General features: G+C 41.7%; 1 protein-coding gene across 1 annotated transcript in view; it reads left to right on the forward strand.

Annotated features, from left to right (window-relative positions):
* Positions 1 to 22131, forward strand: part of OLFML2B (olfactomedin like 2B) — a 208348-nt gene extending 186217 nt beyond the window's left edge. Inside the window, exons 7-8 of the mRNA XM_088459049.1 lie at positions 4303 to 4479; positions 17009 to 22131. Of these exons, the coding sequence (XP_088315175.1) occupies positions 4303 to 4479; positions 17009 to 17610 (779 nt within the window). The 3' untranslated portion in view covers positions 17611 to 22131. The remainder of the gene's footprint in view (positions 1 to 4302; positions 4480 to 17008) is intronic.
* Positions 22132 to 27985: the final 5854 nt, after the last annotated feature.

Consider the following 27985-nt stretch of genomic DNA (forward strand, 5'->3'; position numbering starts at 1 on the left):
AAAAGCTTTAAGGATATAAGCGGGACTAGACAAGTGGATACTAGCTGGAGCTAGAGGGACTAAAGACAAAGATCGGCAGGCGTCCGACGTCATCAAGAGACGCTGACACTCATCCGAGCCAGTATGGAACTGCCAGTAATCGCTGAATAGGACCATCGCATCATCAGGTAGGGCTAGACAGGGACAGCAGTGACTCCACAGCATGCGGTTTATGGACATCTACCAAGCAAACTTCAGATCTCCCAAGACCCTATTGTTGCTCCCCATATAATCCTAAAAAGGCAATAAACATTATATTGTGTGATAGAAGCACTGGAGAAATCTGGGGTGGCATATGTGTGTCCCAGATTCCTATCATATGTGTTTTAAAAACCCCAGGAAAAGTCTGTTATGCCAAACAAGACCAGAAGTGTCGGCTTTTGGTAAAAGCCAGATAATGGGTCCTAGGGGTGTGGATGTGAGAAGAGAAGGGAGGGCTCCATCCACAGGCCATTTCAGGTGTTGGGCCTTTCAGTCTGAGAGCAGGCTGATTAGTAGTTGCACCTGCAAGTGGTTCATATAGCTGTGTTAAGGTTTTGGTTGAGTGTCTCACATACCCTGGGGAGAACAGACACTGAGGTTTGTTCAGAGACACTGTGATATTTGAAAGTGCTGTGTTTGTGGTAAGGCGGCCCTGCCACTTGTAGAGAGGGAATAGCCTGTCTAGTTAGTGCCCAGACGAGCTAGGATTTATTTTTATGTTTGGTTTATTTTGTTGCTTATATTGCACAATAAAACTGGTTCTGACCAGCTTGCACAAAAACCCTGGACTGGTGTGCTGTTTCCTGGCTGCTGTGTGTAAGGAGGTGTCCATCTACCCCAGGAGAGGGACCCCCTACCCCAACTATATCACAAGTGGTGGAGAATGCAGGCAGACACATGGAAAACTACAGCAAATGGAAAAGTTTTGCATTGAAAATTTAAAGAGACAGACACCAATTTGTTGTTTGGATGTCAACCTGTGTTTTATGAATTTCATGAAGGTGGCATTGGTAGATGCTTAGAGAAGCCAGATTCCGCTTCCAACCTACACCTAAAGACAACATGGAGGACATTGTTAAGGCCTTGCTCCAAGCTAACAAAACTCAGAAGGAAACTAACAAAGCTCAGCAAGAAGCTACCAGACCTCACCAGGAAACTAACAGAGCTCAGCAGGAAACTACCAGAGCTCTGCAGGAATCCACCAATGTGCAATTATTGGCCTTGGAGACCACCCAGAGGCAACAACAAGTCACCATAGAGGAAACCCGCCAGGCCTTAAGAGAGGTGGTACAACAGCTAGTAGTCCGATCTGGAGATGCTTCACCTTCTCTTCCAACTCACACTCACACCATATGGGCTAGTCACTTCCTGCAAAAGATGACCCAGAATCATGATGTGGAAGCATATCTTATGGCCTTTGAAAGAACCGCAAAAAGAGAGAATTGGCCTAAAGAGCAGTGGGCAAGTCTGGTGGCACCCTTCCTGTCGGGAGAACCACAGAAAGCCTACTATGACTTGTGCCTGACTGATGCGAAAGACTATGTTAAATTGAAACAGGAAATCTTAACTCGATTGGGAGTCACAGTATTTGTTCGCACCCAACGAGTCCACCGCTGGGAGTCCCAAACAGAAAAGCCTCCACGTTTGCAAATGCATGACCTTGTCCATCTTACCACAAAATGGCTGCAGCCAGAGACTCTAACAGGACCAAATATCGTGGAAAGGGTCATTATGGATCAATATCTGCAGTCTCTACCTGCAACTCTGCGCAAGTGGGTGAGCCATGCAGACCCTAAAACAGCAGACCAATTGGTTGAACTGGTGGAGAGGTATGTGGCGGCTGAGGAACAGTTGAGTGTGCCCCACCGAGCCCCGATTCCGCAACGGCGATCTCCCGTGATCACTGGTAAGACTGTTCTAGGGGTGAAGGGTACTGGGTGGTGGAATGAATTTAAGACTGAGGGTTAGGAACCTTGAGATAGGCCAGCCAGGCCAGAAAGGTTCCTACCCCATAATAGACTTGACAACAGTATGATTCAATGTTTCCGATGTGGTGGTTTTCGCCGTATTTCTGCTAATTGTTCACTTACCTCTGAATCTATGCAATGTGATACTGCTTATGTCAATCGCAGAATGTCTTTCTTTGCACAGCTAGCCTGTACTGCTGACCGACAGTCTGGGACAGATAAGCAAATGTGTATAGTTACTGTAGAAGGTGACCGAGTAGAGGCTCTGGTAGCCTGGTTACACTTGTGAAAGCTGAACTGGTGAACCACTTGAAGCCCCTACCCCGACTATATCACAATTGGTACATTTTTTTTTATAGTTTATCGCACTTTATATCTTTACAATATATGGTTTCTTTTATATTGGCATCACTCTTTTACATTTTATCACACTTTTTAATATCTTTACATCACTTACAGTTTTAGTAGTGCTCAGGTTTTAGCTATTTATAGCTATATACTCCATTGATTGTTTTTATTACTGAGCTGCTTATTCACATTAGCGCAGCAGTACCATTACCACTACCAAGCATATACATTTGCTCCTGCTCAACAAACCAATCCCTTAACAATTGATAAACTGTACAGTCTACTGGTAAAACAAGATAATTGATCACCGCCCAAGTTACTTCCTGCTTGCTTTCCTTTTTTGATATATATATTGATATATATGACTTTACTATCCTGCCTGAGTGAACTTTATTTGCTGCTAGGAGTGCCGCTTTGTATTGGTGAGATTGTTATATCTATATGAGGGCATCCGGCCAAGTTTATTATCTATAAGGGAGTGCCAGACCCACTTGTTCCCTCTCTCTGTATATATATTCTAGAGTTGCAGGGGGAAGGGCTCCACTGGCGCACGCTCCAAAAAAAAGTGGGCATGACCACTCAAACAGGGGGCATGCTGTCTAAAGCCAGACCCCTTCTGTGTTCCCAGCCAGTCCCCCTTCTGTGTCTCCACAGCCAGCCCCATTTCTGTGTTTTCAGACTCCCTTCTGTGTGCCCAGCCAGCCCCCTTTGTGTCCAAAGCCAGATCCCCTTCTGTGTCCACAGCCAGACACCCGTCTGTCTCCACAGTCAGCCCCCCTTTCTTTGTCTCCAGCCAGCCCCCTTTCTGTGTCTGCAGCCCCAGCCAGCCTCCACACTTACCACCTTCTTGTTGTTCCTCACACGATGCAGATCCTCTCTTTCAGCGGCCAGTCATGACGTCATACGCCATCTCTCCCAAAAAAAACTTTATTGCGTGGTGGTGGGCTGTGGGATGCGGGTGGGTGGGTGGCTGGCAGGCAATGGCCTATCGGCGCACAGGGCTAATGGGTGGTCTGGTGCACTCCTGGACCATCCCCCAGATTCATCTATGCCCATAATGCTACAATTGTGTGTAAATGCAAGCTTGCAACTATCCCAAGACATTTAGCCTAAGCCAGGCATACATCATGTACATATGAGCCCATTTTTAAAATTAATATTTAATTTTTCTATGTAAAAACTACCATTCATTATTAGGCATCAATAAAACTTCTCTAAATAATCAGAAACAACTCCTTATCTTGTGCACAAGAAAACAAAAGACAGATTTAACAGACACACAAAAGCATAATATTTGCTGGAGCAACAAAGAAAATGCCAATCAGTGACAGCAGAGCATTGACAAACAGCCAATCACAAGTGGTTCGCTAGTATTGGCAACTTTACACCTGCCCAGTGACAACTCGCTAATAATATGGATTTCTCAGGCATATAGAAAGTCTGCATGTAGTTGTACTAGACTCACTGGCATAATACTCACTCCCATTGTTTGATTTCAAAATAGAAGTCTAATACTAGTTTCATGAAACACTGGGGCAAACTTCAAACTGTTGTTCATTCTAATGCAATCATCTTTTATTGTTTAGCCAGCTGTCCACAGTACACCCACTTTCCTTTAACTTTGCTATTACATATGTGACTGGTAATTTTGTGATGAGCTCATTGTTTGGATTTTGCGGGTGTTCAGCTAAAATGTGCTTGAGACTTGTATTCCCCAAACTCACAATTTAATAAAGTTAAACAAATTGAAAGGCAGTTCAGCAATTTTAATGTTAGGCCTAGACATAGAAAGCAGTGCTAGAACCATTATCCACTAAACATGATCCTGTGAAGAGAAGCCAGGAAGGAAGATCTGAAAACACCATCATAAAAAGTTAATGTGCATTACAGATGTGAAACAGCAGTATAAAATCAACTTTAAAAGCTCTTGTAACTTTCTTGTATTTTTCTTTCCTTTGCAAAACAGGACGTTGCAAAGATACTTTGTCGACCATTTCTGGGCCCACAACTCAAAACACCTACGGTCGTAATGAAGGAGCCTGGATGAAAGATCCACTGGCAAAGGATGAGAAAATTTACGTTACCAACTACTATTATGGAAACACTTTAGTTGAATTTAGGAATTTGGACAACTTTAAACAAGGTACACCTGAGGCTTTTTCCACAGCCTTCCCCAATATTATTTTGAGTCTTCTTTATAGCTTAGTAGATAACACATTCTTATCCGTTCTGTCCGTATTGATTATCTTGCAGGGCTACTAGACAGAACCTCCTTTGGGAGATATCATTCAATGTTTTTCTGATGAGATACACTCCTTAGGAAAAGTGTATTTGCCAAGATCTGTCTAATACCCCTTTCACACCTAAATCCCAGGTCCGATCCGGTTATTGAACACAGTTTCAACCCGTGTTACAGCTCTTCATACACCTTTCATACTGCAACTTGGACCCGGGTTATTCCTGGTTCATCGCCTTTCACACGGCACCCGTGTCTGCCCTGCACAACTAATAGAATCATTAATAGTGGACATTACAGGCTCACAAAGATGAGTCATAAAAAGTGGGTCCTTTCGATCCACCAATGAGCAGATTGTAAACATTGTTTGCAAACATGACCCGGGTAGAATAACCCGGGTCACCACTTTCACACGGAATGCAGTCAGGAAGCCGACGGTCGCAATGCCGACCGCCAGCTTCCCGACTGTCTAATCCCGGCAGGGGTCTAATGAGAGGCAACGAGATCCCGACGCCTGCCATTTTACCTACGCTGGGAGCCTGACGCCCGGCATACCGATCGAAGGTAAGCCGGGCGCAGACAGCCGCGCGGTGGGGGGAGGGTTAGGTTAGGGGCTCCCGGGGGGGACTTAGGGCTAGGCACCCCCCCCTGGGAGGGTTAGGCTAGGGGAAGGGGAGGTTAGGCACCCCCGGGAGGGTTAGGTTTAGGCAGTGGGGAAGTGGGGGTTAGGGATAGGCACTAGAGAGAGAGGTTAAGGTTAGGCACCCCTAAAGGAGGGTTGGGGGGGGGGATAGGTTAGTTAGTAATTACCTTTAGTGCAGTCGGGATCTTCACTGGTGCCAGGCTTTTATTTCATACCGATCCCTTTCACACTACAGTGTATCCAGGTCGGTTCTGGAAATAACCCTCAAGGACCTGGGACACACAAACCAGGTTTTCCCCTTTCACACCAAGCTAGAACCTGAGTTGCCCCAGCAATCTCTAGGTCAGGGGCTCAGTGTGAAATTTACAGTCTAGGTTTTAAGGATATCCGTGCTTAAGTCCAGATGGTTAAATCAAATTGACTGAGTTACTAATCAAATCACCTGTGCTCAAGCATGGATATCCTTAATCAGTTCAAGTCGTGAGTAAGTGCAGCTAAATGCCGCACTTAAGGGACCGCTGTAGTCCCTGATATTTGTTTGCACAAATAGGGCTGTATGCAGAAATCTGCGAGTCCAGGGCGAGATTGGGCATCAAGGGGGGTGAGTTGCAGTGCTTTTGTAATGGCAACTCGTCCCCCTCGCACCTAATAGGACTGACCCCTTAAAATTGAAAACCAGTAATGGTGTCTTAAATGCATTGTGTATGCATGATAATGCAGGCAATGTCATTGGTGGGACTACAACTGACCTCAAACATTGCTTACTCTCTTTCACGAAAGTCATATCCATATATTCTATAACAGATTTGATCCCAGTGGTATTTCAGGACTGCCACTCCCTATGCCAACAGTCAGCAATGAGGATAGATTTCCTCTGGAATGCTCTTTGCAGGAACAATCAGACATTCACGCTACTGATTGGCATAGACTTGGATGATTAAAGCAACCCCATATCCTAGCATTACATTTAGGACTGATCCTTGGGAAATAACTCTGTTGTCTGGATTGGTCACATTTTACACCAAACTGACACAGTCCAGCATGTAAAGACCCCAATAAAATCAGAGTTCTAAACACATTACTTGCTAAAAAAAAGTCCTAAGCTTAATATGTTGTCCTGATCAGGAAAACCGATGCACCTGCAGACATGCAGATGTCGTATGATGACATGTTGTATACACTGTACAAATATAAATATCCACTACAATGAAAATTACACAACCGTACTGTGAACACTAAGCAATTAGGTACTTGATTTTTTTTTTAATATAGTTCAAAATCAGTACAGCCAAGTTAATTTATACTGCTAAATTACAGATGGTAATATGCATGGCCCATGTATGTGAAGCTTGTATATTCTCCCTGCGCTTGCGTGGGTCTCCTCTGGGAACTCAGATTTCCTTCCACACTCTAAAAACATACTGGTAGGTTAATTGGATTACGACAAAAAAATTAACTGTTGTGCATAACCAAATATTCTCTGTAAAGCACTGCAGAATATGTGCGCACTATAGAAATAACTGATAATAAACTACTTTGCCCCCATTGTTCAGTTTTTTACACATTAGTGAAATGTAGTATTAATCTTAATCGCATGAACAGTGTTTTTACAGGATATTTGGACCTGCTGATGTCATTCTTTTTCCAGCTCATCATTTCCTATTTCATCTTTAGAAAGCAAACGAAATTTCCCAAAATGAATGATCTGACTTCTCACACATGACTTGCATGCTTATCAGAAATGAAGAAACATGCATACAGAAGGGTCCCACATTTTATGTTATAAATGCATGCATGCATACATATTTAGGAAAGATTCCTTACACTAAAATGTATGAAGTTCTACCCTTTGCCATGCAGTGATTGGGACTGTAAACAACAGTTTTAGTGTGTCACGGATTGGGTTTTTTGTGCATTCGGACTTGGGACTTGTCGTGACAAGGACTCGGGGTTCTGAGGTGAAATTTGCTGGGCGGATGTAATACCTGCCCATATATGGGATAGGGTACTGTTGACAGAGACCCAGACCAGGGGCACAGAGTCTAACCCACTGGAAGTTTTCACTTGGGACCCTCAAGGCAGTAAGGCAGCGTGGACTTCGCAGCATCCGATGGGCAGGTTGCGGTCCCCTGGCTGGGTCACTCAGTACTAGCACTGGAACTTGGGAAGTGGACAGAAACAGAAGATCTGTGATTATCGGCTGGAACCGATGCACTGAGTATCGTGTGGAACAGATGGACCGTGAGTACTGGCTGGAACCGATGGACCGCGAGTAACGGCTGGAACCGATGGACCATGAACATCGGCTTTAACAGATGGAGCCAGAGGTGCAAGGTGAAATAGGTCCTCAGAGTGACTCATGTGCTAACACTGGAGTGCTCTCTCCTCACGTAGCAAGGGCTGAGAATACAGTGGCATTGGCAGCTTCAGACTTTCTGGTCTGCTCCTTTTAAATCCCCCTGACCATCAGGGATTGGATGCAGAAATCAGCTGACACAGTGTCAGCTCCAGATTGCAGTGATCAGATCAGCTGATCCTGGGGTTGATGGCGGTGCCCTGTCTCTCACACACATGGAGAACGCCGGACACCGGCACCTCAGAGAAGGCACTGCTTCCTCTGACAATGCTGCACACCGGGCTCCATGTAGAGGGAGTGGTCAGCACTAAAGGACTGGAAACAGTACATCCACATGATCTCTGCAGTTCAGGTTCAGATATCATTACCTGGATTGCAAAAACTCTACTTGTAGTCAGGTGCACAATCAGTCCAGTAGGGGATTCCAGCTGCTAGCAGTACAGTCATGCTGCAGCCTGCAAGCAAATCTGGATATCCTAACCTGCAGAGCAGGTAGCAGAGGTAAGTCACAGTAATATATGAGGGAAATAAGTCAGGATCGTGAAAGTAGCCCCCTCTTCATGGGTGGACTCCGGACACCCAAATAGGATCTTAATGGAAATTTGAGGAAGAATTTTAATACAAAATAACTCCAGAAGAACTCAAGATCTTCAAAGATTCCTTTTCTTTCTATGAGAACGTCTTGAACCAACCAAAGGAAGTGGAATTCCCTGTAAGAAGAAAACTTTGTCAGAAAACATGGTACCTCCAAGGAAGAGAGTAGCATCTTGATCAGGATTATAATCAGAGGACCATACTACTTGAAGGAAGCCAGAAGTATATCCAATTCTCATGTCCATGGATGCAGATCCTGAAGTGCTGCTTTTCTTGGAGGCTTGGGAGTTCTTAGTACATTGGTCCTTTAAAGCTTGATTTTGCTCAGACTGCAAAGGGTGTAGAATTGAGCAATGGATGAGTTTTTAGCAGAAGGAGATGAATGTTTGGATGATCCCAAATGGGCTTCCCTTGGACTCAATTTCTTAATTACAGCTTTACTAAAAGTCAGTAAATCCTGGAGCACTGGATCATCAGACTCAATAATTGGATTAGCCCATTCTAAAGCTTCACATCTGAAGGACAAGAAAATATATTTAACCACATTGGTAGGAGTGACACCAGATGATATATCAAACTCCATGATAGTAAGGTAGAAATTAACGAAAGCGTTATATTGTGCCAAATCTCCATCAAAGTAAATGGGCGCTGGAGTACCAAATGAGTTCTGGAAGGTTGAAGCTTGTGATGCACACTCAGGAGCAGGAATGGAATTAACTTGTGGAACTTTAGTCTGGTGAGAAAATGTCATGTCTGGAACTAACTGATGTCCTTTACTCGAACTAACAGATGGGACCAGATAGGGTCCAAAGGAACTGGAGTTAGCTACAACTGAATAAGCCCTTGAAAAGACTGGTGGAGCCAGATTGAGTCTAGGAACACTTGAATCTTTTGGAACTGAAGGAGGCGGAATCTGACTGGAACCAAAATTGGCAGAATCCAAAGACAGAGTCAAAGAAATGGTACTCATACTGTCATCCAATAGGATGATATACTCAGGAGATCACTGACAGGAGTCGATATCTGAATCTTTGGAACTGAAGGCCCCTCCTGAGGCTGAGACTCTGAAGACCCCCTCTGGGGCTAGCAGATTACAATTTTCTCCTGAAGTTGAAGACTCAGATGCCCCTTCTGGGTTACTTGGACCAACTGATGGAACTGAATTGGGTAATGAAACACTTGAATCGATAGAACCATAATAGGAAGAACCCAAATGTTCAGATGGTCCTTCTTGGACCAGAACCATACTGGTAGTCAACATGGTGGCACTCTCAGGAAGTTGCTGACAGGAGCCCATGACTGCATCCATGGCACTATAATTCCATCTGGAATCTTGGCACTGAGTACCCCTGCTGGGGCTGACAACTCCCCCCCTGGGTTTGGCAGATCAGATTTTCCTCTTGAAGCTAAAGGCTCTGATGCCTCTTCTGGAGCTAGAACATCAGATAACCCACCCGAGGTTAAAACATCAGATTCCTCTTCTGAGGCTAATGAAACAGATGCCCCTCCTGGGGCTGCAGAATCAGATGTCCCTCCTGGGGTGACAGACTTTACTGGGACAAGCAGAATCCGGGCTGGAACCGGAACGTGGAGAATCCAGGTGGGAACTGGAACGGGCAGAATCTGGGCTGGAACTGGAATGGGCAGAATCTGGCCTGGAACCAGAACAGGCACAGGAGACCCTTCCTGGGGTAGGCAACTCAGACACCCCTTCTGGGGTTAGAACAACAGAAACCCCACTTGAGGCTGGCAAAACAGACGCTTCTCTCAACCTGAAAGATTTAAATCTTGTTTGATTCCCAAAACTGTAATATGGTCTTTTTGTTACTGGACACCAATCATGAATTGGAGTCTCTTTCTGGGCACCCTTCTTGACACGCCCACCAAGAGTAGTGGGAATGGAGACTGCAGAAGACACACCGGATGGTTTGCGAAGGATACAATTTTTAATGAAGTGCTCAGAAATTCCACAGTAATGACAGAGGTGGAGCTCCTTGCGTCGCTGGCGTTCATCTCCGGAAAGCTTCGGCCATAAGTAGCTCCGATGTTTATCTTTATTCTGCACAGAAGGAGAAGCCTTAGTTGTAATAAAGTCTAATAGGAGTTCCCTTGATCACAGAAAATTGAGGAGATCTCCCCAAAGTGTTGGGAGCACCTCCAATAATTGTGGGTAACATCAGGCTAATTCTGGACAGGAGATACTGCAATTGTTCCAAAAGTTGGTGAAGACTCTTATAACATTTGGGCACTACAGCAGTAGAGAGCTGCACACTATCAACTGGCACAGTAATTGAAGGAGGCACCGGAGCAGGATACACTTGTACCTGACAAAGAAGTGTCGCAGAAGAAGAAAATTAAGTTGTAGCATATACTGTTGATGCAACATATCTTGGAAACATTGAAACATTGAGCCAGCTGTCTCAGCAAGATTTACAAATTCTCCTGATGATTAGCGATACCCTGCAGGAGATCCACACTGATAGCTGACTCGCTGCCAAATCCATCATGCCAATGCCAACTGTCACAGATTGGGTTTTTTGTGAACTCATACTTGGGTCTTGCCGTGACAAGGACTCAGAGGGTTCTGAAGTGAAAGTTGCTGGGTGTAATTCCGGCTCATATATGGGATAGGGTAGTTAGTACTGAGTGTTGGCAGAGACCCAGACCAGGTGCGTGGAGTCGAACCCACTGGCAGCTTTCACCAGGGACCCCCACAAGGAAGTGTGGACTTTGCGGCATCCGACGGGCAGGTCGCAGCCTGGCTGGGTCACTCAGTACTAGCACTGGAACTTGAGAATAGGACAGGAACAGAAGATCTGGGATTATTGGCTGGAATCGATGGACTGCGATTATCGGCTGGAACCAATGGACTGCGATTATCGGCTAGAACCGATGCACTACGATTATCGGCTAGAACCAATAGTCTGTGGTAATCGGTAATTACCGATGGTCTGTGATTATTAGCAGAAACAGATCTGTGATTATCAGCTGGATCCGACGGTCGTTGGTAATCGGTATGGACCGATGGTCTGTGATCATTGGCCGGAACCGATGGTCTGTGGTTATCGGCTGGAACCGACCATCTGTGGTTATCAGCTGGAACCGAAGGAGCCAGAGGCGCAAGGTGAAATAGCACAGGAGTCACTCTGAGGACTCAACACAGGAGCGCTCTCTCCTCACGCAGCAAGGGCTGTAAATACAGTGGCACTGGCAGCTTGAGACTTCCTGGGCTGCTCCTTTTATCCCTCCTGACCAGCAGGGATTGGATGCAAGAATCAGCTGACACAGTGTCAGCTCCGGATTGGCAGTGATCCAATCAACTGATCCTGGGGAAGATGGCGGTGCCCTGTCTCCCGCATACATGGAGAATGCTGGACACCAGCACCTCAGAGAAGGCCCTGCTTCCTCTGGCAATGCTGCACACTGGAGCCATGTAGAGAGAATAGTCAGCACTAAAGGACTGGAAACAGTACATCCACATGACCTCTGCAGTTCAGGTCTAACACATTAGCTGGATTGCAAAAAACTCTGATTGTAGTCAGGAGTCTGCAGCTCTCACAGACAGAGACTCACAGGTGCACAATTAGTTCAGCAGATAGCAACACAATTATACTGCAGCCTGCAAGCAAATCTGGATATCTAAACCTGCAGAGCAGGTAGCAGAGGTAAGTCACAGGACAATTAGTAAAATATGTGAGAAATAAGTCAGGATCGTGACAAAGTGTAAGCAACTTGAGCAAAACAACTCAAAGGGATCAGACAATAGAGCTTCTAATACTAGATTGAAATCCAAAGGTACCGAAAAAGCCTTAATACAGATGTGTCCTGCTCCATCTTTGCTGATCACGCTACAAACACTAAGGCATCTATTGTCTTTGTTTAGATTTCCCTAGGAAATACAGTTGAGTCTCTTTTGCGTTTGAGTATGTCGCCATCACATCTGAGAATTACCAAAACCTTTGTACTTGGAGTTGACCGAGCTATCTTGTTGTCTTTGCCTGATATGTGATATGCAGAGTGATATCAAATAGTTTTTACTCATTCTACAATTGTTGGTACTTCTGCCATCATGTTACCTCTTCATGTGACTCCTCGACAATTTATAAAGGCAAACACAGTCCGATTGTCAGAGAATATTCTGAGAGGCTTTTGCCTTATGACAAGTTGAAGTTTTGAGCTGCTCTCATTTCCAGAATGTTTCTTGTTCTCACACCGTATTTATTATGCAACTTCTGAAAGTAAGTGAGAAACCCAACTTCTGGAGCTGGAGTCTGTGGCCATCACAACTCCTTTTGGTTCTGAGAGGAACATTACATGTTATTTTACTTTTATATTATAGATTTTTTTGTGACCTTTGATTAAATAATTTAGTGATTTGGGATTATAACGAAGCTGATTAGGAATGTCCATCTGAAGAGTTCTCATATGCCACCTTGTCCAAGCAAGAATACCTATTGTAAATTACTCCATTCTTAGGAGCTGAAACAGTTTCCTAGTGGCAACATTAGCTGAAATTGAAGCTGACAAGGTAGATGTTGATGGACAGTCTAAATGGGAGATACTTGAAGTGCAAATGGTGTCCTAAGAAAATGATGTTGAGGTGCAACAGGAATGCAGATTGGTAAGCCAATACACACTTACCAATCTGCTGCTCGATGTGTCTGCACAGACATCACAATTGTGCGGGCATTTAAATGTGCCTGCCCAGGTGCAATGTCAGTCACCAGAGGTCCCTGTAGCAAGTGTATGTGCGGTCGGCAGGTCATCCGTACACACAGCCAGACATGCCGATATATCGCTATAGGCAGTGCTGCAAGAGAGATGCGCTATGTCTGTTAACTACATCTTTCACAGACATATTTTCTGTACACACCCGCAAATGCACTATCGTTCATCGACTGATTGAATGACATATGGCATAGTGTGTACCCAGCCTTAAGATCCTACCACCCACATGTTTTCATGGAGTCTGTAGTAAACAATAGTCATTGTGAGTATTTTGGTTCCTGTTTATCTTTGTTATATTTTGGAAGGACAAAAAGGTTATTTAAATGCAGACCCTGTATAATGCATGTAATGTTGTTTCCCTGTCATATCTCTTTTTGCTTCTTAAATTGTTGGTGAGTCAAAGGGAATTTTTTATTTCTATTGTCTTATGGTAAATGTGGTTTACAACAAGTGATTTGTCTTGTGTGCAGTTTTTCACCAAACAATCTCTATACAAATGGAAGCATATAAATGTGTCCTCATACACTATTGCCGCTGCAACGCCAAACAACCCCTCTCGGCGTGCCAGGTCCCATAGAACTCATCTTGCACCCAGTGTCTTTTCAACTCTAATGTGCGTATTAGTCACACAAATTAAACCATCTGATGCAACAAAACCACTTAAGGAGACTGCGCTGATTAATCTGATATGTGGCACTTGTACATCTTTGTGTGAATGAGTCTGAATATGTATACCTAGTTCTACGATGCAGTGGCTGCTGCTTTTCTCAAGTCAAGTTCCGTTGTGCTTCATCTGAGACTGTAAATATTTAGCCCTAATTCATGGGCGGTTAAAGTCGCAGCCCGGCATCCCTGTGGTGCCAACAAGATGCAAATTGAAATAAAAAATTGCTACGCTATGATGGGCAGCACAGCTCTCTTGTGCAGCATGGTGTATAGAGGCTTGCTGTAGTAAGCCCCTTATATAGTGCCCCCAATAGTGGTACCCCCTATGCAGTGCCCCTTATATAGTGCCCCCAGTAGCAGTCCACCCCCATGCAGTGCCCCCAATAGTGGTAACCCTTATGCAATGCCCCTTAAATAGTGGCCCCAGTTGTAGTCTCCCCCCTATGCAGTACCTCCAGTATTGCCCTTTATATAGAGCCCCCAGCAGTGGTCCCTCGATGCAGTGTCCCCCAGTGGTAGTCCCCTCCCCCCTATGCAGTGCCCCTAGTAGTAGTCCCCTCCCCTTGTAATGCCCCTAGTAGTAGTCTCCCCCTTGTAGTTCCCCCAGTAGTAGTAGTCCCCCCTGCTGCTCCCGCAGTGGGAGCAGCAGCAGCCGATGAGAGTCTGACAGACTCTCAGCGGCTGCTGATTACAGCAAACACACAGCTGCCGGCTCCGAACTCCGTCCGGTCAGCGCTACACACGCGGTGTAGTCTGTGTCACAGTGACACAGACTGCCCGCATGGCGCTGCCCCCCGGCCCAGCCCGCCACTGCGAAACGCTACGTTACAGTGTTACAGCTGCTGACACTGTAACGTAGCATTTTGTATGCAGATACACCCGCAGTAGCTCACAGAACATAGGCATACTACATATCATTTTTATCAGCAGAAGCTGCTTGTGCTAGCTATTTGCATCGCTGTGTAAATAAGACGCATTTTAAGGTAAAAAGTCACACAAAAAGACGCTCTGCGGTACCGAGTCACGCAACGGCATGGCGCAACTAGAAGGGCTGTTTAACGCGCAAGGAGGCTAGATGTATGAGGACCAGTGGCGTAACTAGGGCAGGGCGAACGGGGTTCGTGCCCTGGGCGCCGTTGGACCGGCGGCGCGGGGGGGCGCCGCTGGCCACGGTACCAGCCCGCCCGCCCTAGATAGCCAGTGTAGCGCTGACCGCAATGAGTGCGGTCAGCGCTACACATTTGCACAGGACCAGCGCTAGGCTTCCAGCGCCGGTCCTGTGCTGCACGCCTGAGCCCATTCCCTCCCCCTGAGCGCTTGCCCAATAGCGCCAGGAGGCGGGCTCAGGCTGTGCATAACACACGCATCGCCGCCAGCGATGCGTGTGTTAAACAGCAGCCAATGAGAGTCAGATAGACTCTCATTGACTGCTGCAGCACCCACTGCAAGAGCCGGACTTCCGTCCAGCTCCTGCAGTGGGTAATGGGTCCCATAATGCTGAGCGCGCCAGCCCGGGCGGACTGGAGGGCGGGAGCGGCATCGCGGACAGGAGCAGCGTGGAATCAGGTAAGTATATTTTTATATATATTTATTTATTTTTAAACCTATCTGCACAACGGGGGAGGGGTTGGCTACTACTGGGGGGGACATCTACTGGGGGGGGCTACTCTACTGGGGACTACTACTTGGGGGGGACTACAACTGGGGGCATTCTAAAAGGGGCCTAGTATTACTAGAGGCACTGCACTTGAGGGACCACTGGATAGGGGGGGGGTCACTACTGGGAGCCTGCATCAGGGGGACCACTACTGGGGGGCACTGCATGGGAGGGGGGGACACTACTGCTGGGGGCACTATATAAGAGGCTTACTGCTAGGGGCACTGCGGGGACCACTACAGGGGGCACTAGATAGGGGGGATCACTACAGGGAAAACTGCATGGGGGGGACTACTGCTGGGGGCACTATATAAAAGGGCACTGCATAAGGGGATACCGCTACTGGGCGCACTGCATTGTGGGGACTGCTACTGGGGGCACTGCATAAGGGGGAACACTACGTGGGGCACTGCATTTGGGGGTACTGAGTAAGGGAAACTAATTGGGGGCTGTATAAGAGGGACCACTACTGGGGATACTGTATAAGGGGCACTACTATGGGCCTGCATGAGAGGGACCACAACTGCATACTGGTGGTACTGTATAAGGGATACTACTGGGGTTAAGGTGCATATGGATAGGAATGTTCAGTTTGAAAATAAAGGGGTGTGTCATGTTGACACGCCCCATTTTTAAATGACCACGCCCATTTTTTTGGACGCGCGCGCCTTAGGCGCGCGCACATGGGGGGGGTGGGGGGGCCCATTTTCAAATTTGCCCTGGGCTCCAAATACCCTACTTACGCCACTGATGAGGACACATCTGTATATACTCTGTGGTATTTTTTTTCCCTGTATCCTCTGACCCATTAATTCATAGCTGCCATATCAATCTACATACATCAGTTTTACAGAAATCTTATAGCTCTAATATGTTATGTTGAGTTACCTTAATTTTGAACTATTAAAGTTTGTGAATCCCTGCTTACCTCAGTTACACTCCACACATCATGGTCATTTTTTTTTTTTTTTATAGATTATGCCTTTTGAACATCCCTTTGGGCTTCTTCCAAGATTTGAATATTTCAGGAAGCTATATACTACAGGTTGAGTCTCCCATATCCAAAATGCTTGGGACCAGGGGTATTTTGGATATCGGAATATTCCGTATTTTGGAATATTTGCATATCATATTGAAATGCCTTAGGAATAGGGCCCAAATCTAAACACAGAATGCATTTATGTATTATAGTCACCTTATACACACAGCCTGCAGGTAATTTTATACAATATTTTCAATAATTTTGTGGCTCAAACAAAGTTTGTGTACATACATGAAATTCATTTATGTGTCATATACACCTTATACACACAGCCTGATGGTAATTTTATAATTTATGTTTAATAATTTTGTGCCTTAAACAAAGTTTGTGTACATTGAACCATCAAAAATCAAAGTTTTCACAATCTCAGTCATGCTAAAAATATTCCGTATTTCGGAATATTTGGATATGGGAGACTCAACCTGTATAATCTGCTTTAGATTGTCTGAAAAAGAAGAAAACTAAATACATTTTACATGTTTGCTAAAGATACAAACAAAGGGTCAAGAACCAGAATATGAACAGGATCTATTGTTTGAACAAATTCTGATAATTTGAATTATAGATATTATTCAAGATAGACTTCACAATTAATTTGCTTTAAATATTACACATGGCTAGGGACATTATTTTTTGTTAATGGGCATGCTCAATAGTTACACCACTCTACCTTTTAGGTCCCATATGTATTACCTTGATCAAAGTCTGGAGTTTGTTCTGACCATGAATGCATTTTCAATATTTTTTCAGGTCGTTGGAGCAACTCCTACAAGCTTCCATACAGCTGGATTGGTACCGGGCATGTTGTGTATAATGGATCTTTCTACTATAACAGGGCATTTACACGCAACATCATAAAATATGATTTAAAAAACCGTTATGTGGCAGCTTGGTCCTTGCTGCATGATGTGGTTTATGAAGAGGCCACCCCCTGGAGATGGAGAGGTCACTCAGACATAGACTTTGCTGTAGATGAGAATGGATTGTGGGTCATCTATCCCGCCATTGATGATGAAGGGTTCCAGCAGGAAGTGATAGTACTTAGCAAATTAAATGCTATGGATCTCACTACTCAGAAAGAGACGACATGGAGGACTGGCTTGAGAAAGGATTTCTATGGCAACTGTTTTGTTATCTGTGGTGTGTTGTATGCTGTGGACAACTACAATAAGAAAACTGCAAACATATCTTATGCTTTTGACACTCATACAAACACTCAGATTGTTCCAAGACTGCTCTTTGAAAATGAATATTCTTATACTACACAAATAGATTACAATCCAAAGGACCGCCTACTATATGCTTGGGACAATGGACATCAAGTCACCTATCATGTGATCTTTGCATATTAAGGCCACCTTAAAACTTTGCCAGTGAAATAGCAGGCATTTCACGGACTATATGGTCCTCTAATTACAAGACAAACTTTTGCACCTGGATATCTGAACACTAAATATTATCATTTTTATACTTTACACAGTTCGTATTACATACTGCAATGCCTTTAAATTTGGGCATTGAGCAACCATGCAACATACAATATTTCAAAATATAAGGTTGTTAGTTAAACCTCAAGTTTCTCACTATTGAAACAATTCTGTAAAACATTACATGTACAAATTTTTTTTCAAATAACCAGTTTACTTATTAATGTGCACAAATGTTTCAATATAATGTATTTAGCTTACAATCCACATACAAGCTATTGAATATTCATTTAATAGAAAAATGCATACAGTACAATTATATACTTTTTCATTCATAACAGATTCTTAATAAATAATTCTTGACTGTCCTAAGCACTGTAAAATAAAATAGTTTACTTATGGGTAGTATCTTCAGTGCAGACAATTCAAGGTTTAGGCCCAGGCCTACATTTTGTCAGCGATCTAGTTATTTTTTGTGAAAGAAATATATTTAAGCATGGCGCATAAATTGTGATAGATGGGAGTTTCCATGTTAACATTATTTATTTTTTCCCTGTACTACAGTACAGCAATTAATGTACATTATCACAAATAAATCTCAACATTTTATATTCTGAAACATGAATTTTAAAAAGGGACGATTTGCCTCTGGCAAGACTTACTTCATTAGATTTTGATAACAGAATATGGCAAATGAAATAGTTATCCAGCTCGAACACTTTGAACAATTTAAAATGAAAGGTCTATGTACATTTTTATATTCTTGTTTTATACCTTTTTAGTGCCTTACAAAACCCATTGAAAGTTTTTAAATCTTGTTGAATTACAATGAGTTACACTTCTTTGTCCAGTTAGTATTTGTATTGCAATCGTCCATGATTATACAGAATGATTTTAATAGGAAAAACATTTCATGTGTCAGCAGATATCTGAAGACAATAACTGAATGTACCGTATTGCTTAAACGAATATTCAGACAATAAATAATAGAGCCACTTTTGCCATTATAACATTAAGTGTTTGAGGTGTAAATCTTCACTCCAATTACTTTTTTTGACCATGTACTTAAGATGACAACTATTCTCTCAACCATGCATTCAGCAGACTGACTGACATTCCCTTGCTGTATCCTCTCAAAATGCCTGCAAGACTCTCATTCTAAATGAATGAGAAGAATAATGCTGCCAATAATCTTCTCTGTATGGATTGTTTTCTTGGTGCCATGAGCAGTGTTCGCACTTTTCATTTTGAACAAAGATCTTTAACTTTAACTGATCTGACCACAAACCCATCTTTCACATCTTATTTGGATTACTTGGACTTAGACATTTTTTGTAACCTTTTATGTTCCTGCTCGGTTTCCAAACAGGCCAGAGTTTGTCCAAGCTCTTGCTATAATTCTATGATCTGCCTTTGTTCTACTTTCAGCCAGAGAACACTGCATATCTTTTAAAATGATTGTTGTCCCCTGAGTAGTTTTCCTGACAAGGTTCCTTCTTGTGCCAGTTCTGTATTTTGGTGGACAGCTTTTTCTGGTCAGTGCCTTGGAGCTGTCAGGCGGTAGAGCACATTAGATTAACCACGTACTGAGATTATTTATCTTTTCTCAATCTATGGGGTCAATCCAAATAGGTGCGCGTTGTGAGATGCAAGTTGATGTTTTCTCTGCGAATTCATTTTGCAATCCAATTAGCAACTCGCATTGAACCAGTCAGAGTAACCTAGCATATTTCCGCTCACACCTCCCTGCGAGATGGTAGGGAAAATCTTTATTTTAAGGTTAAAATGTTGGGACACCGTGCAGTACCCCCCTTGGACCCCCCCCAGCCCAATTAGCTCAATTAGTCCACTGATTACATGTCATTTTCTGTGAGTTTAAATTATCTCAAATTATCCCAAAATCAACTATTTCATTGCTTTATACACCCCAAATTTAATTAGTTTTTCTTTTTCTGAAAAATAATTGCCTTTTATATTTTTACAACAGAAGTTACTTCAAAAGTTACCCAAAAGCATCTGTTTTTTTCCCACCTTGTGCGTTTTTCATATAAAAGTAAACAAAAAGTTTGCTTATCATTTTTTTTTACTTTTTTAAAAAAAAATGCACAAATAAGCCAGTTAAAACAGATGAAATACTTTCAGCACTTTTCTTATGCCCACTAGCAGCCTTCTGTATGATTCTGCAAACAAAATGACCAGTTTTCTGTGGTCCACGAAGGTCACCCCACTTTTCATACATCTCTCATATCGCATTTGGCTGACAATTTGTAATAGATGGGATCTTCTGACTGGAAGATTTTAGCAGTGTATTGCACCTGTTAAACATTGGCAGGTGTTATGATGAAAGGAATTGCTACGATACTAATCCCTGTCTTCACTCGACAACTGTAATACACATTGGAGTGTAAAAAGTCCAAATATCTACCTGCACGTCTAATACAGCAACAGTTGAGAAACGTTAACAGACTTGAATACTTTTACAAAGCACTGTAAATTGAGGCTGCAAAGCAAAACAGCTGGGAGGCCAGTCTTCTAGCAACAAAAGGGACCATGCTACTGACATGAAACATTATAATATTTTCATGGAAAAAAAAAAGTACTGTAAGTCAAGAGGCCCCAAATGGCTCTGTTTACTACGAGTAACATGAAAAGCATTAAATATGTGCTTTGAAAACCTGAATTTATCATATATTTATAAAAATAATGGGTTCAGAATGGTGCTTTCAACATTAATGTAGACAATGAGAATGGGGACACAAGTCGACTAGTGAATAATTCTATTTAAAGCAGTTTCACAGTGTCCGTTTTAGAACTTAAACATGATGGTTCCAAATTCTAAAGACAACACCTCTATAATATGTTAAATCGCAGTATTAGCGTGTCGGCATGCCACAAATCAACATATCAGTCTCCCCTTTCTGATTGTCGACATTAAGCATACCAAAATCATAACTGCATCCCAAATACTTTGAATTTAAAAATATATGCAATAGTGGATTAGGATTATCAAAGATCTATCAGTTGGCAAACTGATTACAGAATGCCAGTGTCAGCCTCAATGAATTACACAATCATGTAGCAGCAATACTGTGGGAGACATAAAGACAAAGAAAATATTAGTTAAGGGGGAAATGGGATTAGGATATTCAGAAAAGGGCAGGAGATACAAGCTTGGAACTGGCATTAGGATAATGTGAGCAGGGGAGGATACATGCACAGGAGCAATGCACTTCAAGCAAGAGTTCATGATATTTTATATCTGGGGCTTCTTTATAGCAAAAATTAGAAGGGTAAGATTCAGTATTGAAAATCGATTCTCATCTGCACTGAAACTCTGCAACACTGAAGTGTGAAAATCTACAGTTCTGAAAAATGCAAACAAAAATCTGCCAACAGCAAATGAATGGCAGTAATTTGAGGAGTACTGTACAATATCTATTCTGTAACTGCGAGGTACCATGCACGGGATGTAGTCAGCAGACCGGCGGCCGCCGGTCAACTGCCGACGCTGATATCCCGAGGGAGTTAAGATAGGCGTCAAAATACCGATGCCGAAACACAGGTGGACCGATGCCCGAATGAGTTAAGTACAGGGCGCCCGTGCTCTTAGCTGCGGGAGTGGGAGGGTTAGTGCAGTTACCGGGGTTAGCCTTGTCACCAGAAAGTGTTACTGAAACAGAATTGTAAATTGTAGCCAGTTATCCCAAATTTACTCAGGTTAATAATTTTGTGTTGGTTACTATTGTTCACCTGCAATTCCTTGAAATGTCTTAAATAAAAATACCCATAATAACCTGAACTCTTGTGCAATAGAAATAGCTCAATATGTATTTTTAGAAGCTGAAAGCATCAGTTTTCTTGAGACAGCAACAGGTTTTGATAGTGAAATAAATGCGCGGTTATCTTTTGAGTTACAAAATGACATATTAACCTTTAAGTTGGGCACATAGTATTGTTGTACTGCATCTCTAGTAATAATCAGAGTTTCAGTATACTGTATCATAACCTAATAATTACACTTAATTTCTTGAGAATACCTCTACGGACATGTAACAGTACCTCCTATATCAATATAACAGGTAACCGTTTGTTTGTTAAGAATATGTTACAGGAATTTTGTAATATTCAAACTGAAACCTAAAGAAACCTTGGATAGACGTGGCACAGAGCTGGTATTTAGAAAACTGGTACTAAATTCATTTCAGGGAAAGTGTTTTCAAAATAATGGATCATACTAAACTGCTATGATAAATTTTTTAATGTTTATTTTGTATAATTTGTAGAACAAAAAAGTTTATGTTCATTTGCAGATTGTGGATCAGTCTGTTATATCGCTTCAATTGTTGTGCTTTAATCTGCTTAAAATCTATAAAACATGTAGAATTTTATTGGTTTCAATTGTTTGTTTATTCTGACATTTTAAGTGTTTTTGCTATACTGGTAAGGGATAATTTATCCAGAAAGTTAATTCTTGGACTTCTCGGTGGCATAGACCCACCTCAATAGTTGCAGGGAGCGTCAACGCGGAGTAGGTTGCGAAGAAGCAGGCTGACACAGGAAGTTAGCACAATTTTTTTTAAATTAGATATACTAAAGCTGGCCACACACAGAAAGATTATATTTCTAACCATCCAACTCGTTGGCTGGTTGGAACAAAAAGCTGGGAATATATGGGAGCCAATGACAATCGACCATTTTCTCCCAAACATTGGAAAACAGAAAAAAAATGATCGTTCAATTTGTTTAACTACATTTGATTTAACCCAGGAGGTTCTCAAACTCGGTCCTCAGGACCTCAGACAGTGCATATATTCCAGGTCTCCTCACAGAATCACGTGAAAAAATTAGCTCCACCTGTGGATCTTTTAGTAATAAATACTGTACACCTGTGCACCTATTGAATTACCTGGAAAACATGACCTGTGTGGGGTGTTATTGTAAAATAATTTGAAGTCCGCTCAAGCTTAATTGGAGTTCCAAAGTCCAAAAGATTTATTAGCACAAAGAAATAGAGTATGGCCCCCTTACACTACGCATGCCTGGCTGTCACAGCACAAGGCTTCAATTCTGAAAGCACTGACTTTCAGGGTCAGTGTGGTACAATTTAGACACAGTAGACAATATAGGAGTAACCTTAGTAACACTAATTACAGTTAAAAAAACTGGTCACTACACAATAGATTACAGGTCAAACAATGCAACTGGTCAAGCTTTCAAACTGTCTTCTTGAGTCGTGGTAACCTCTTGCTTGTCATCATTGTTGTATCCATGTGTGCTTATGTCCTCAGGCACTCGCCATTCAGAGTGGGAAAAGTGGTAGGTAACAGTTTACAGTTAAAAACAGGTTGTTATGGAAGCATATGCATTTACCAAAAAAGCTGTAACTACAAGCAATGTTGAATAAAATAAGTGTTCACAAATCTGTGATCGCTTACCAAATCAAATATATTTTCATACATAGAATTGCAGTGCTATATTTACACACTGTTATGTTGGAATTTGTGCAACGTTCGTAAAGAATATAAACACTAATATATAACAATGCATGAATTGAAAAGCAATATTTATGTATATAAAATATGATTTAAATGTACAGAAAGTTGTTTATTGTTGTACTTTATTCAGTTTTGGTCATTAACTTTGACAGTCCACCCTTTGATAGTCCATTAAACTATCACCCTTCTTAACTTATGACATTTAGCCAGGCATAAAATTATGTTAGATAGATAGATATATCTAACACAAATCAGACCTTGATCATTCAATTGGGTACAGGAGGAAAGGGTAAGACAACCTTTATACGCACTCAGCGGATACCTAGGGATCATTGGTAGGATGTGGGAACTCATCTAACCTATAAAGAATTTAGGGCAAAATTTTCTATGATATCTGGTGTAACATTCACTATGCATATATTTATGTATGGCTAAATCTATTCACATTTTTTTCCTTAAGAAAAGGAAATATTTAAATATTTACCAATTTAAATATTTCAAAATATGCATACATTTATTTACCCTCCATCAATAAATACTAATCCTCTAAAGGATGTTTGCCTATTTCAAATCATTATGCGTACATAGACAATTTTCTTCTTCAATTATTGGCTCATAATATTTACATCTCCATCACTTAATTATCTTTGCAAAAATAGATTGTCTAGTTCTGTGTTGTAATACTTTATTGGAACCCTAACATCCATTTCTATGCCAAGGTGATTGATTTGGTTGTTGGTCCTCCTGAACATATTCCTAACACATTTTATAAAGAGAGCTATCATTTTAATAAAATATATATCACTAGTATGGTTGACAGTATTATCAGCAGAAGTCTTCCTGCCGAATACATCATCCCATTAACAAATTTTTAAAACTTTCTCAGTGTCTAACCCTAAGAACCATGCTGCTTAATATTTCCTTGCTCAATAGAGAATTATATGTTTACAGTACCTAAAATCTAATTTTTCTTTAAAGTATTTCATGTGGGTGCAACAAGTTACATGAGATTTTATCTATAAAATTATATATAATATACCCTCGTTACCAAAATTTTGACTATTTAATACCATCTTGTTGGATTGATTTTGGTTTTAAATATCACTAGTAATGTATCTTTGTCATTTGTTTATAGGACATGTGTCAACACAGTCAGTATTACCTTCTCTTAAAACACACTCATTCAAAGTTTGGGGAAAAGGACAACCATTCATCCTATTGGTTGCTAGCACCCCCATCTGCTGAAAGCATGTTCCCTTCTAGATCAATACTAAGATTATACCTGTCCTTTTTGTAACCGTAACATGTCCCATACTCCCAAAACCAAACATGTTGTACACTTTGTTTACTAATTATTCCCCTGATTTTTGAACCTTTTCCTTAGTTATAAGTTGAGTTAGGTCATGGCCTGATCTTGGGTAGCTCCCGATGTATATCCCATAACATCATTATCAGACCCACCTCCAGAGCGTTCCACTTTGGTGTCAGATCAAAAATAGTTTCAGCTAAAAAGAACAAAAACAAAAGAAAGTACACAGAAGATAGGAAACATTAATGCTGTAATGGTTATTCTTCATCTTTGGTTCAGCTGCTTTGCCATCATGCAAGTTTAAGTTGCTGGGAAAAAGTCTTGCATTGATGAAGCACTTCTCCCTTTTCTTGTTCTTGATTCTCCTTTTGTTCAGATACACTCTTATAATGAGTGGAATGGATCCAGTTGTCTCTTTCAGCAACTCTCAATGTTGTAGTAGTGGTCATCAACACCTGGTATCGTCCTTCCCAACAATCTGTTAAGCAACCAGAACTCAAGAAATTTCTTAACCATTACATTCTTTCCAGGAACACTGACATGACATTTAGTGCCCAACAGGATCAGAGCCAGAAGCTTTATACTCATCTGTTATTGTCTCGTTTGCTTTTGCATACCCATGGCCTACCTGACAGTCATTTCATTATCACAGTTCAAAGTTATCTGTCCAACAACAAATAAAATATATCCAATGGTGACAGGTTAAGTGGTGGCCTAGGGGTGGTTCTGATACTTTTGTAATACTAGTGGCAATGCTTCTTGCCATACTTACCCTGTGTCAGTCATCACCTCACTCAACTTATTATTTTTTTCAAATTAAAATATAAACCAAATTAAAAACAAATTAACATTTCAAATTCCCACATTATACTATTTGAATGAAGTTGATTTGTATTACCTGGGTTGGAATGAGCCCCCTGTGGTAACACAAATGTTGCATATTTATCAGTTTCTGTACGCTGAGAGTCTCCAAAAAAACCCCCAAAAAACAAAACAAATTTGTTGCCTGGATTCTTGGCAACTGAGCGATAGGTGAGGCTGCCGCTCTCTTTGCAACCTCATCAGCTCTCCTTGTCTTTATAATATCATATAATAATAAGTGTAATCCCTAAATCTGCAAGTGCTTAGACATTTTACATCTGTCACTACCAGTGGAAATTGTATGATCGTCGACATTCCTTTGTGTGACTTGTGAATGTCATATTGGTGTTCTAGTTGTTTGTCATAAGAATAAAACAAGATTCTAATCTGTCATAGGACCCCAACTTCATATATGACTTCAAAACTTATCTTTTAGTTAGCTAGTATTGTCTTCTGCCAAACCACATCATCTATAATAGTGCTATCAGTTCATACCTTCGTAGTCTATAATAGCAGCTCCCATCTTTAAAAGAGGGAAAAAAACATAATATTAAAGTCTATCCTTTCTAAAGGATTGTCACATGTAAAGTCAATCTGATATAAATGTTCATGCAATAATGCGTATCTGTGTAACTGCTAAATCCTCGTCACTCTCCTCCCTTTGTATCTTATGAGATAGATATGGTAAATAAATTACAGGATTTAGCATATTACATCTTTTGATGGTTATTGTTTGATAATGCCACAAGGGAAAATTTCCATATTGTGCTCGTTTGTCTCAAATTTAGAATGAGCAGATACTGCAAACTGTGCATATAACCTTAGATCACATCCTCATACTGTCTTCCCTATATCCTGTCCAGTGTCAATCGTCTCGTCCCCCTGGATCAGATAATGTCCCAAATATTTATCCTTCATCCACCATTACTGTAGCTTATCCATATACCTTGTGTGCCGCTTGCGAGAGATGAAACAAATGTTTTAGTGTCAGGCAAAGACAATGATGAACATAATAACTCATCCATATGATTAACGATGCATATATAACTTTGTTAAAAGGATTGAAACAGTCACTTCAGACTTGTAGAAAGATGCTTGGGCTATCATTGATCCTTTAGGGCACTAGCACTAACAGTCAGAATGAAGAGGTACAGAGAAGAAAGCAGGGTAGATGTCACTGATAGCAAGAAAATAATTATGAGAGAAAAATAATATATATACATCTATATTTTACAATAAAAATGACCACTGGATTGGGCACTATGGGGAATTGACTCATTCATTTATTTACCTATTGATCCCACATCAGATGTATAATTAAGGGTGCTACCATACCTTTTGCCCTCAATCCAGAGTCCTGTCCATCTTTAGTTCATAGGGAACCAGGTATTTGTGATTTATCTCATTAAATGCCCATGCCAATTGTTGTATGTGGGTAAAACCATCAGGTTACTCAAAGAAAGGATTGCATTACATCGATCCTCGATTAAGAAGGCTATGTGCATTGTTGACTGTAATACGCCGCCTGTTGCGAGACACTTCTCTTGATGTAAACATACCTTGAGAGACTCTTGCTTTTTCCCCATTGACCATATATATATACCGCCCCTTAGGAGAGGGGGTGATCGGAATAAACTCCTGTTACAGAGGGAATGCTTCTGGATTAGTCGTCTTAATACAGTAGCACCTAACGGTCTAAATGGCGGTAGTCTCCTGATTCTTGTATTGTTGTTGTTATTATTTTTTGTATGTATATGTCTGCTTTCATTTCCAAGATCCATTTATAAATTGTATATATTGTATGTTGGCCATACTATGTACCCATATGTCCTTTGCCCTATGGATCACCTGACTATAGCTGAGCTATATATTATTATCTTGCTTACATAGATGCCAGCATTTTTTAGCTACATATATGAATAATATTTTTCTGTTTTGACATAGTCTAACCTCTTACGTTGTTTATATGGTTGCTAGGACACCTTGCAACGGAGCGTGAGGTTACTTTCCCGTTGTGCCTTTATTGCACCTTGGGTAATGTAGTTTTTTTGGCTGATGTAGGATTTCCCAAATGGAACGTCACTTCCGTTTTCTTTGTTGCTACAGCTACAGTTGATGGATGGTGCTCTGTGCGGAGCATCACTTCCGCCCTTCCTGTCGATGTCACTTGCGCCCCTACACGGCGATGTGTGACAGGCGACAGGTGTTTGAGCAGGTGAGTCTTATTGTGTGATTGGTACATATGGGTATATAATTTGGGGTGGGAGTATTACACAGTATGCTCATGATTAAGGTGCTTGGACATCACCGAAACGGCTGCTGTCGAGCATTACTGGTTCAGATGGATCCGGGTCTATGCTACCATGGATAAGTACTCTCTGGTTTGATGCAGGTTATTTAGACCCGGTGATTATATGCCTTCTCTGGAATATACACTGTTAATTAGATGCACTGAAAATGTACTCATGCACTTTATGTGGATATAATTTTTTTCTATTTTGGACTATCTTGGATGTGCTGGATTCTTTTTTTTGTATGTATATATATATTTTTTTTATTTGCATTTTTTTCTTTACCCTTGATGGAATAATATCTACAACAGTTTGGTGCATCATTAGCCTTGGGGAATATCCTG

The sequence above is a fragment of the Taudactylus pleione genome, unplaced genomic scaffold (genome assembly GCF_031769625.1).
Source record: "Taudactylus pleione unplaced genomic scaffold, aTauple2 ptg000889l, whole genome shotgun sequence".
Lineage (NCBI taxonomy): Eukaryota > Metazoa > Chordata > Amphibia > Anura > Myobatrachidae > Taudactylus > Taudactylus pleione.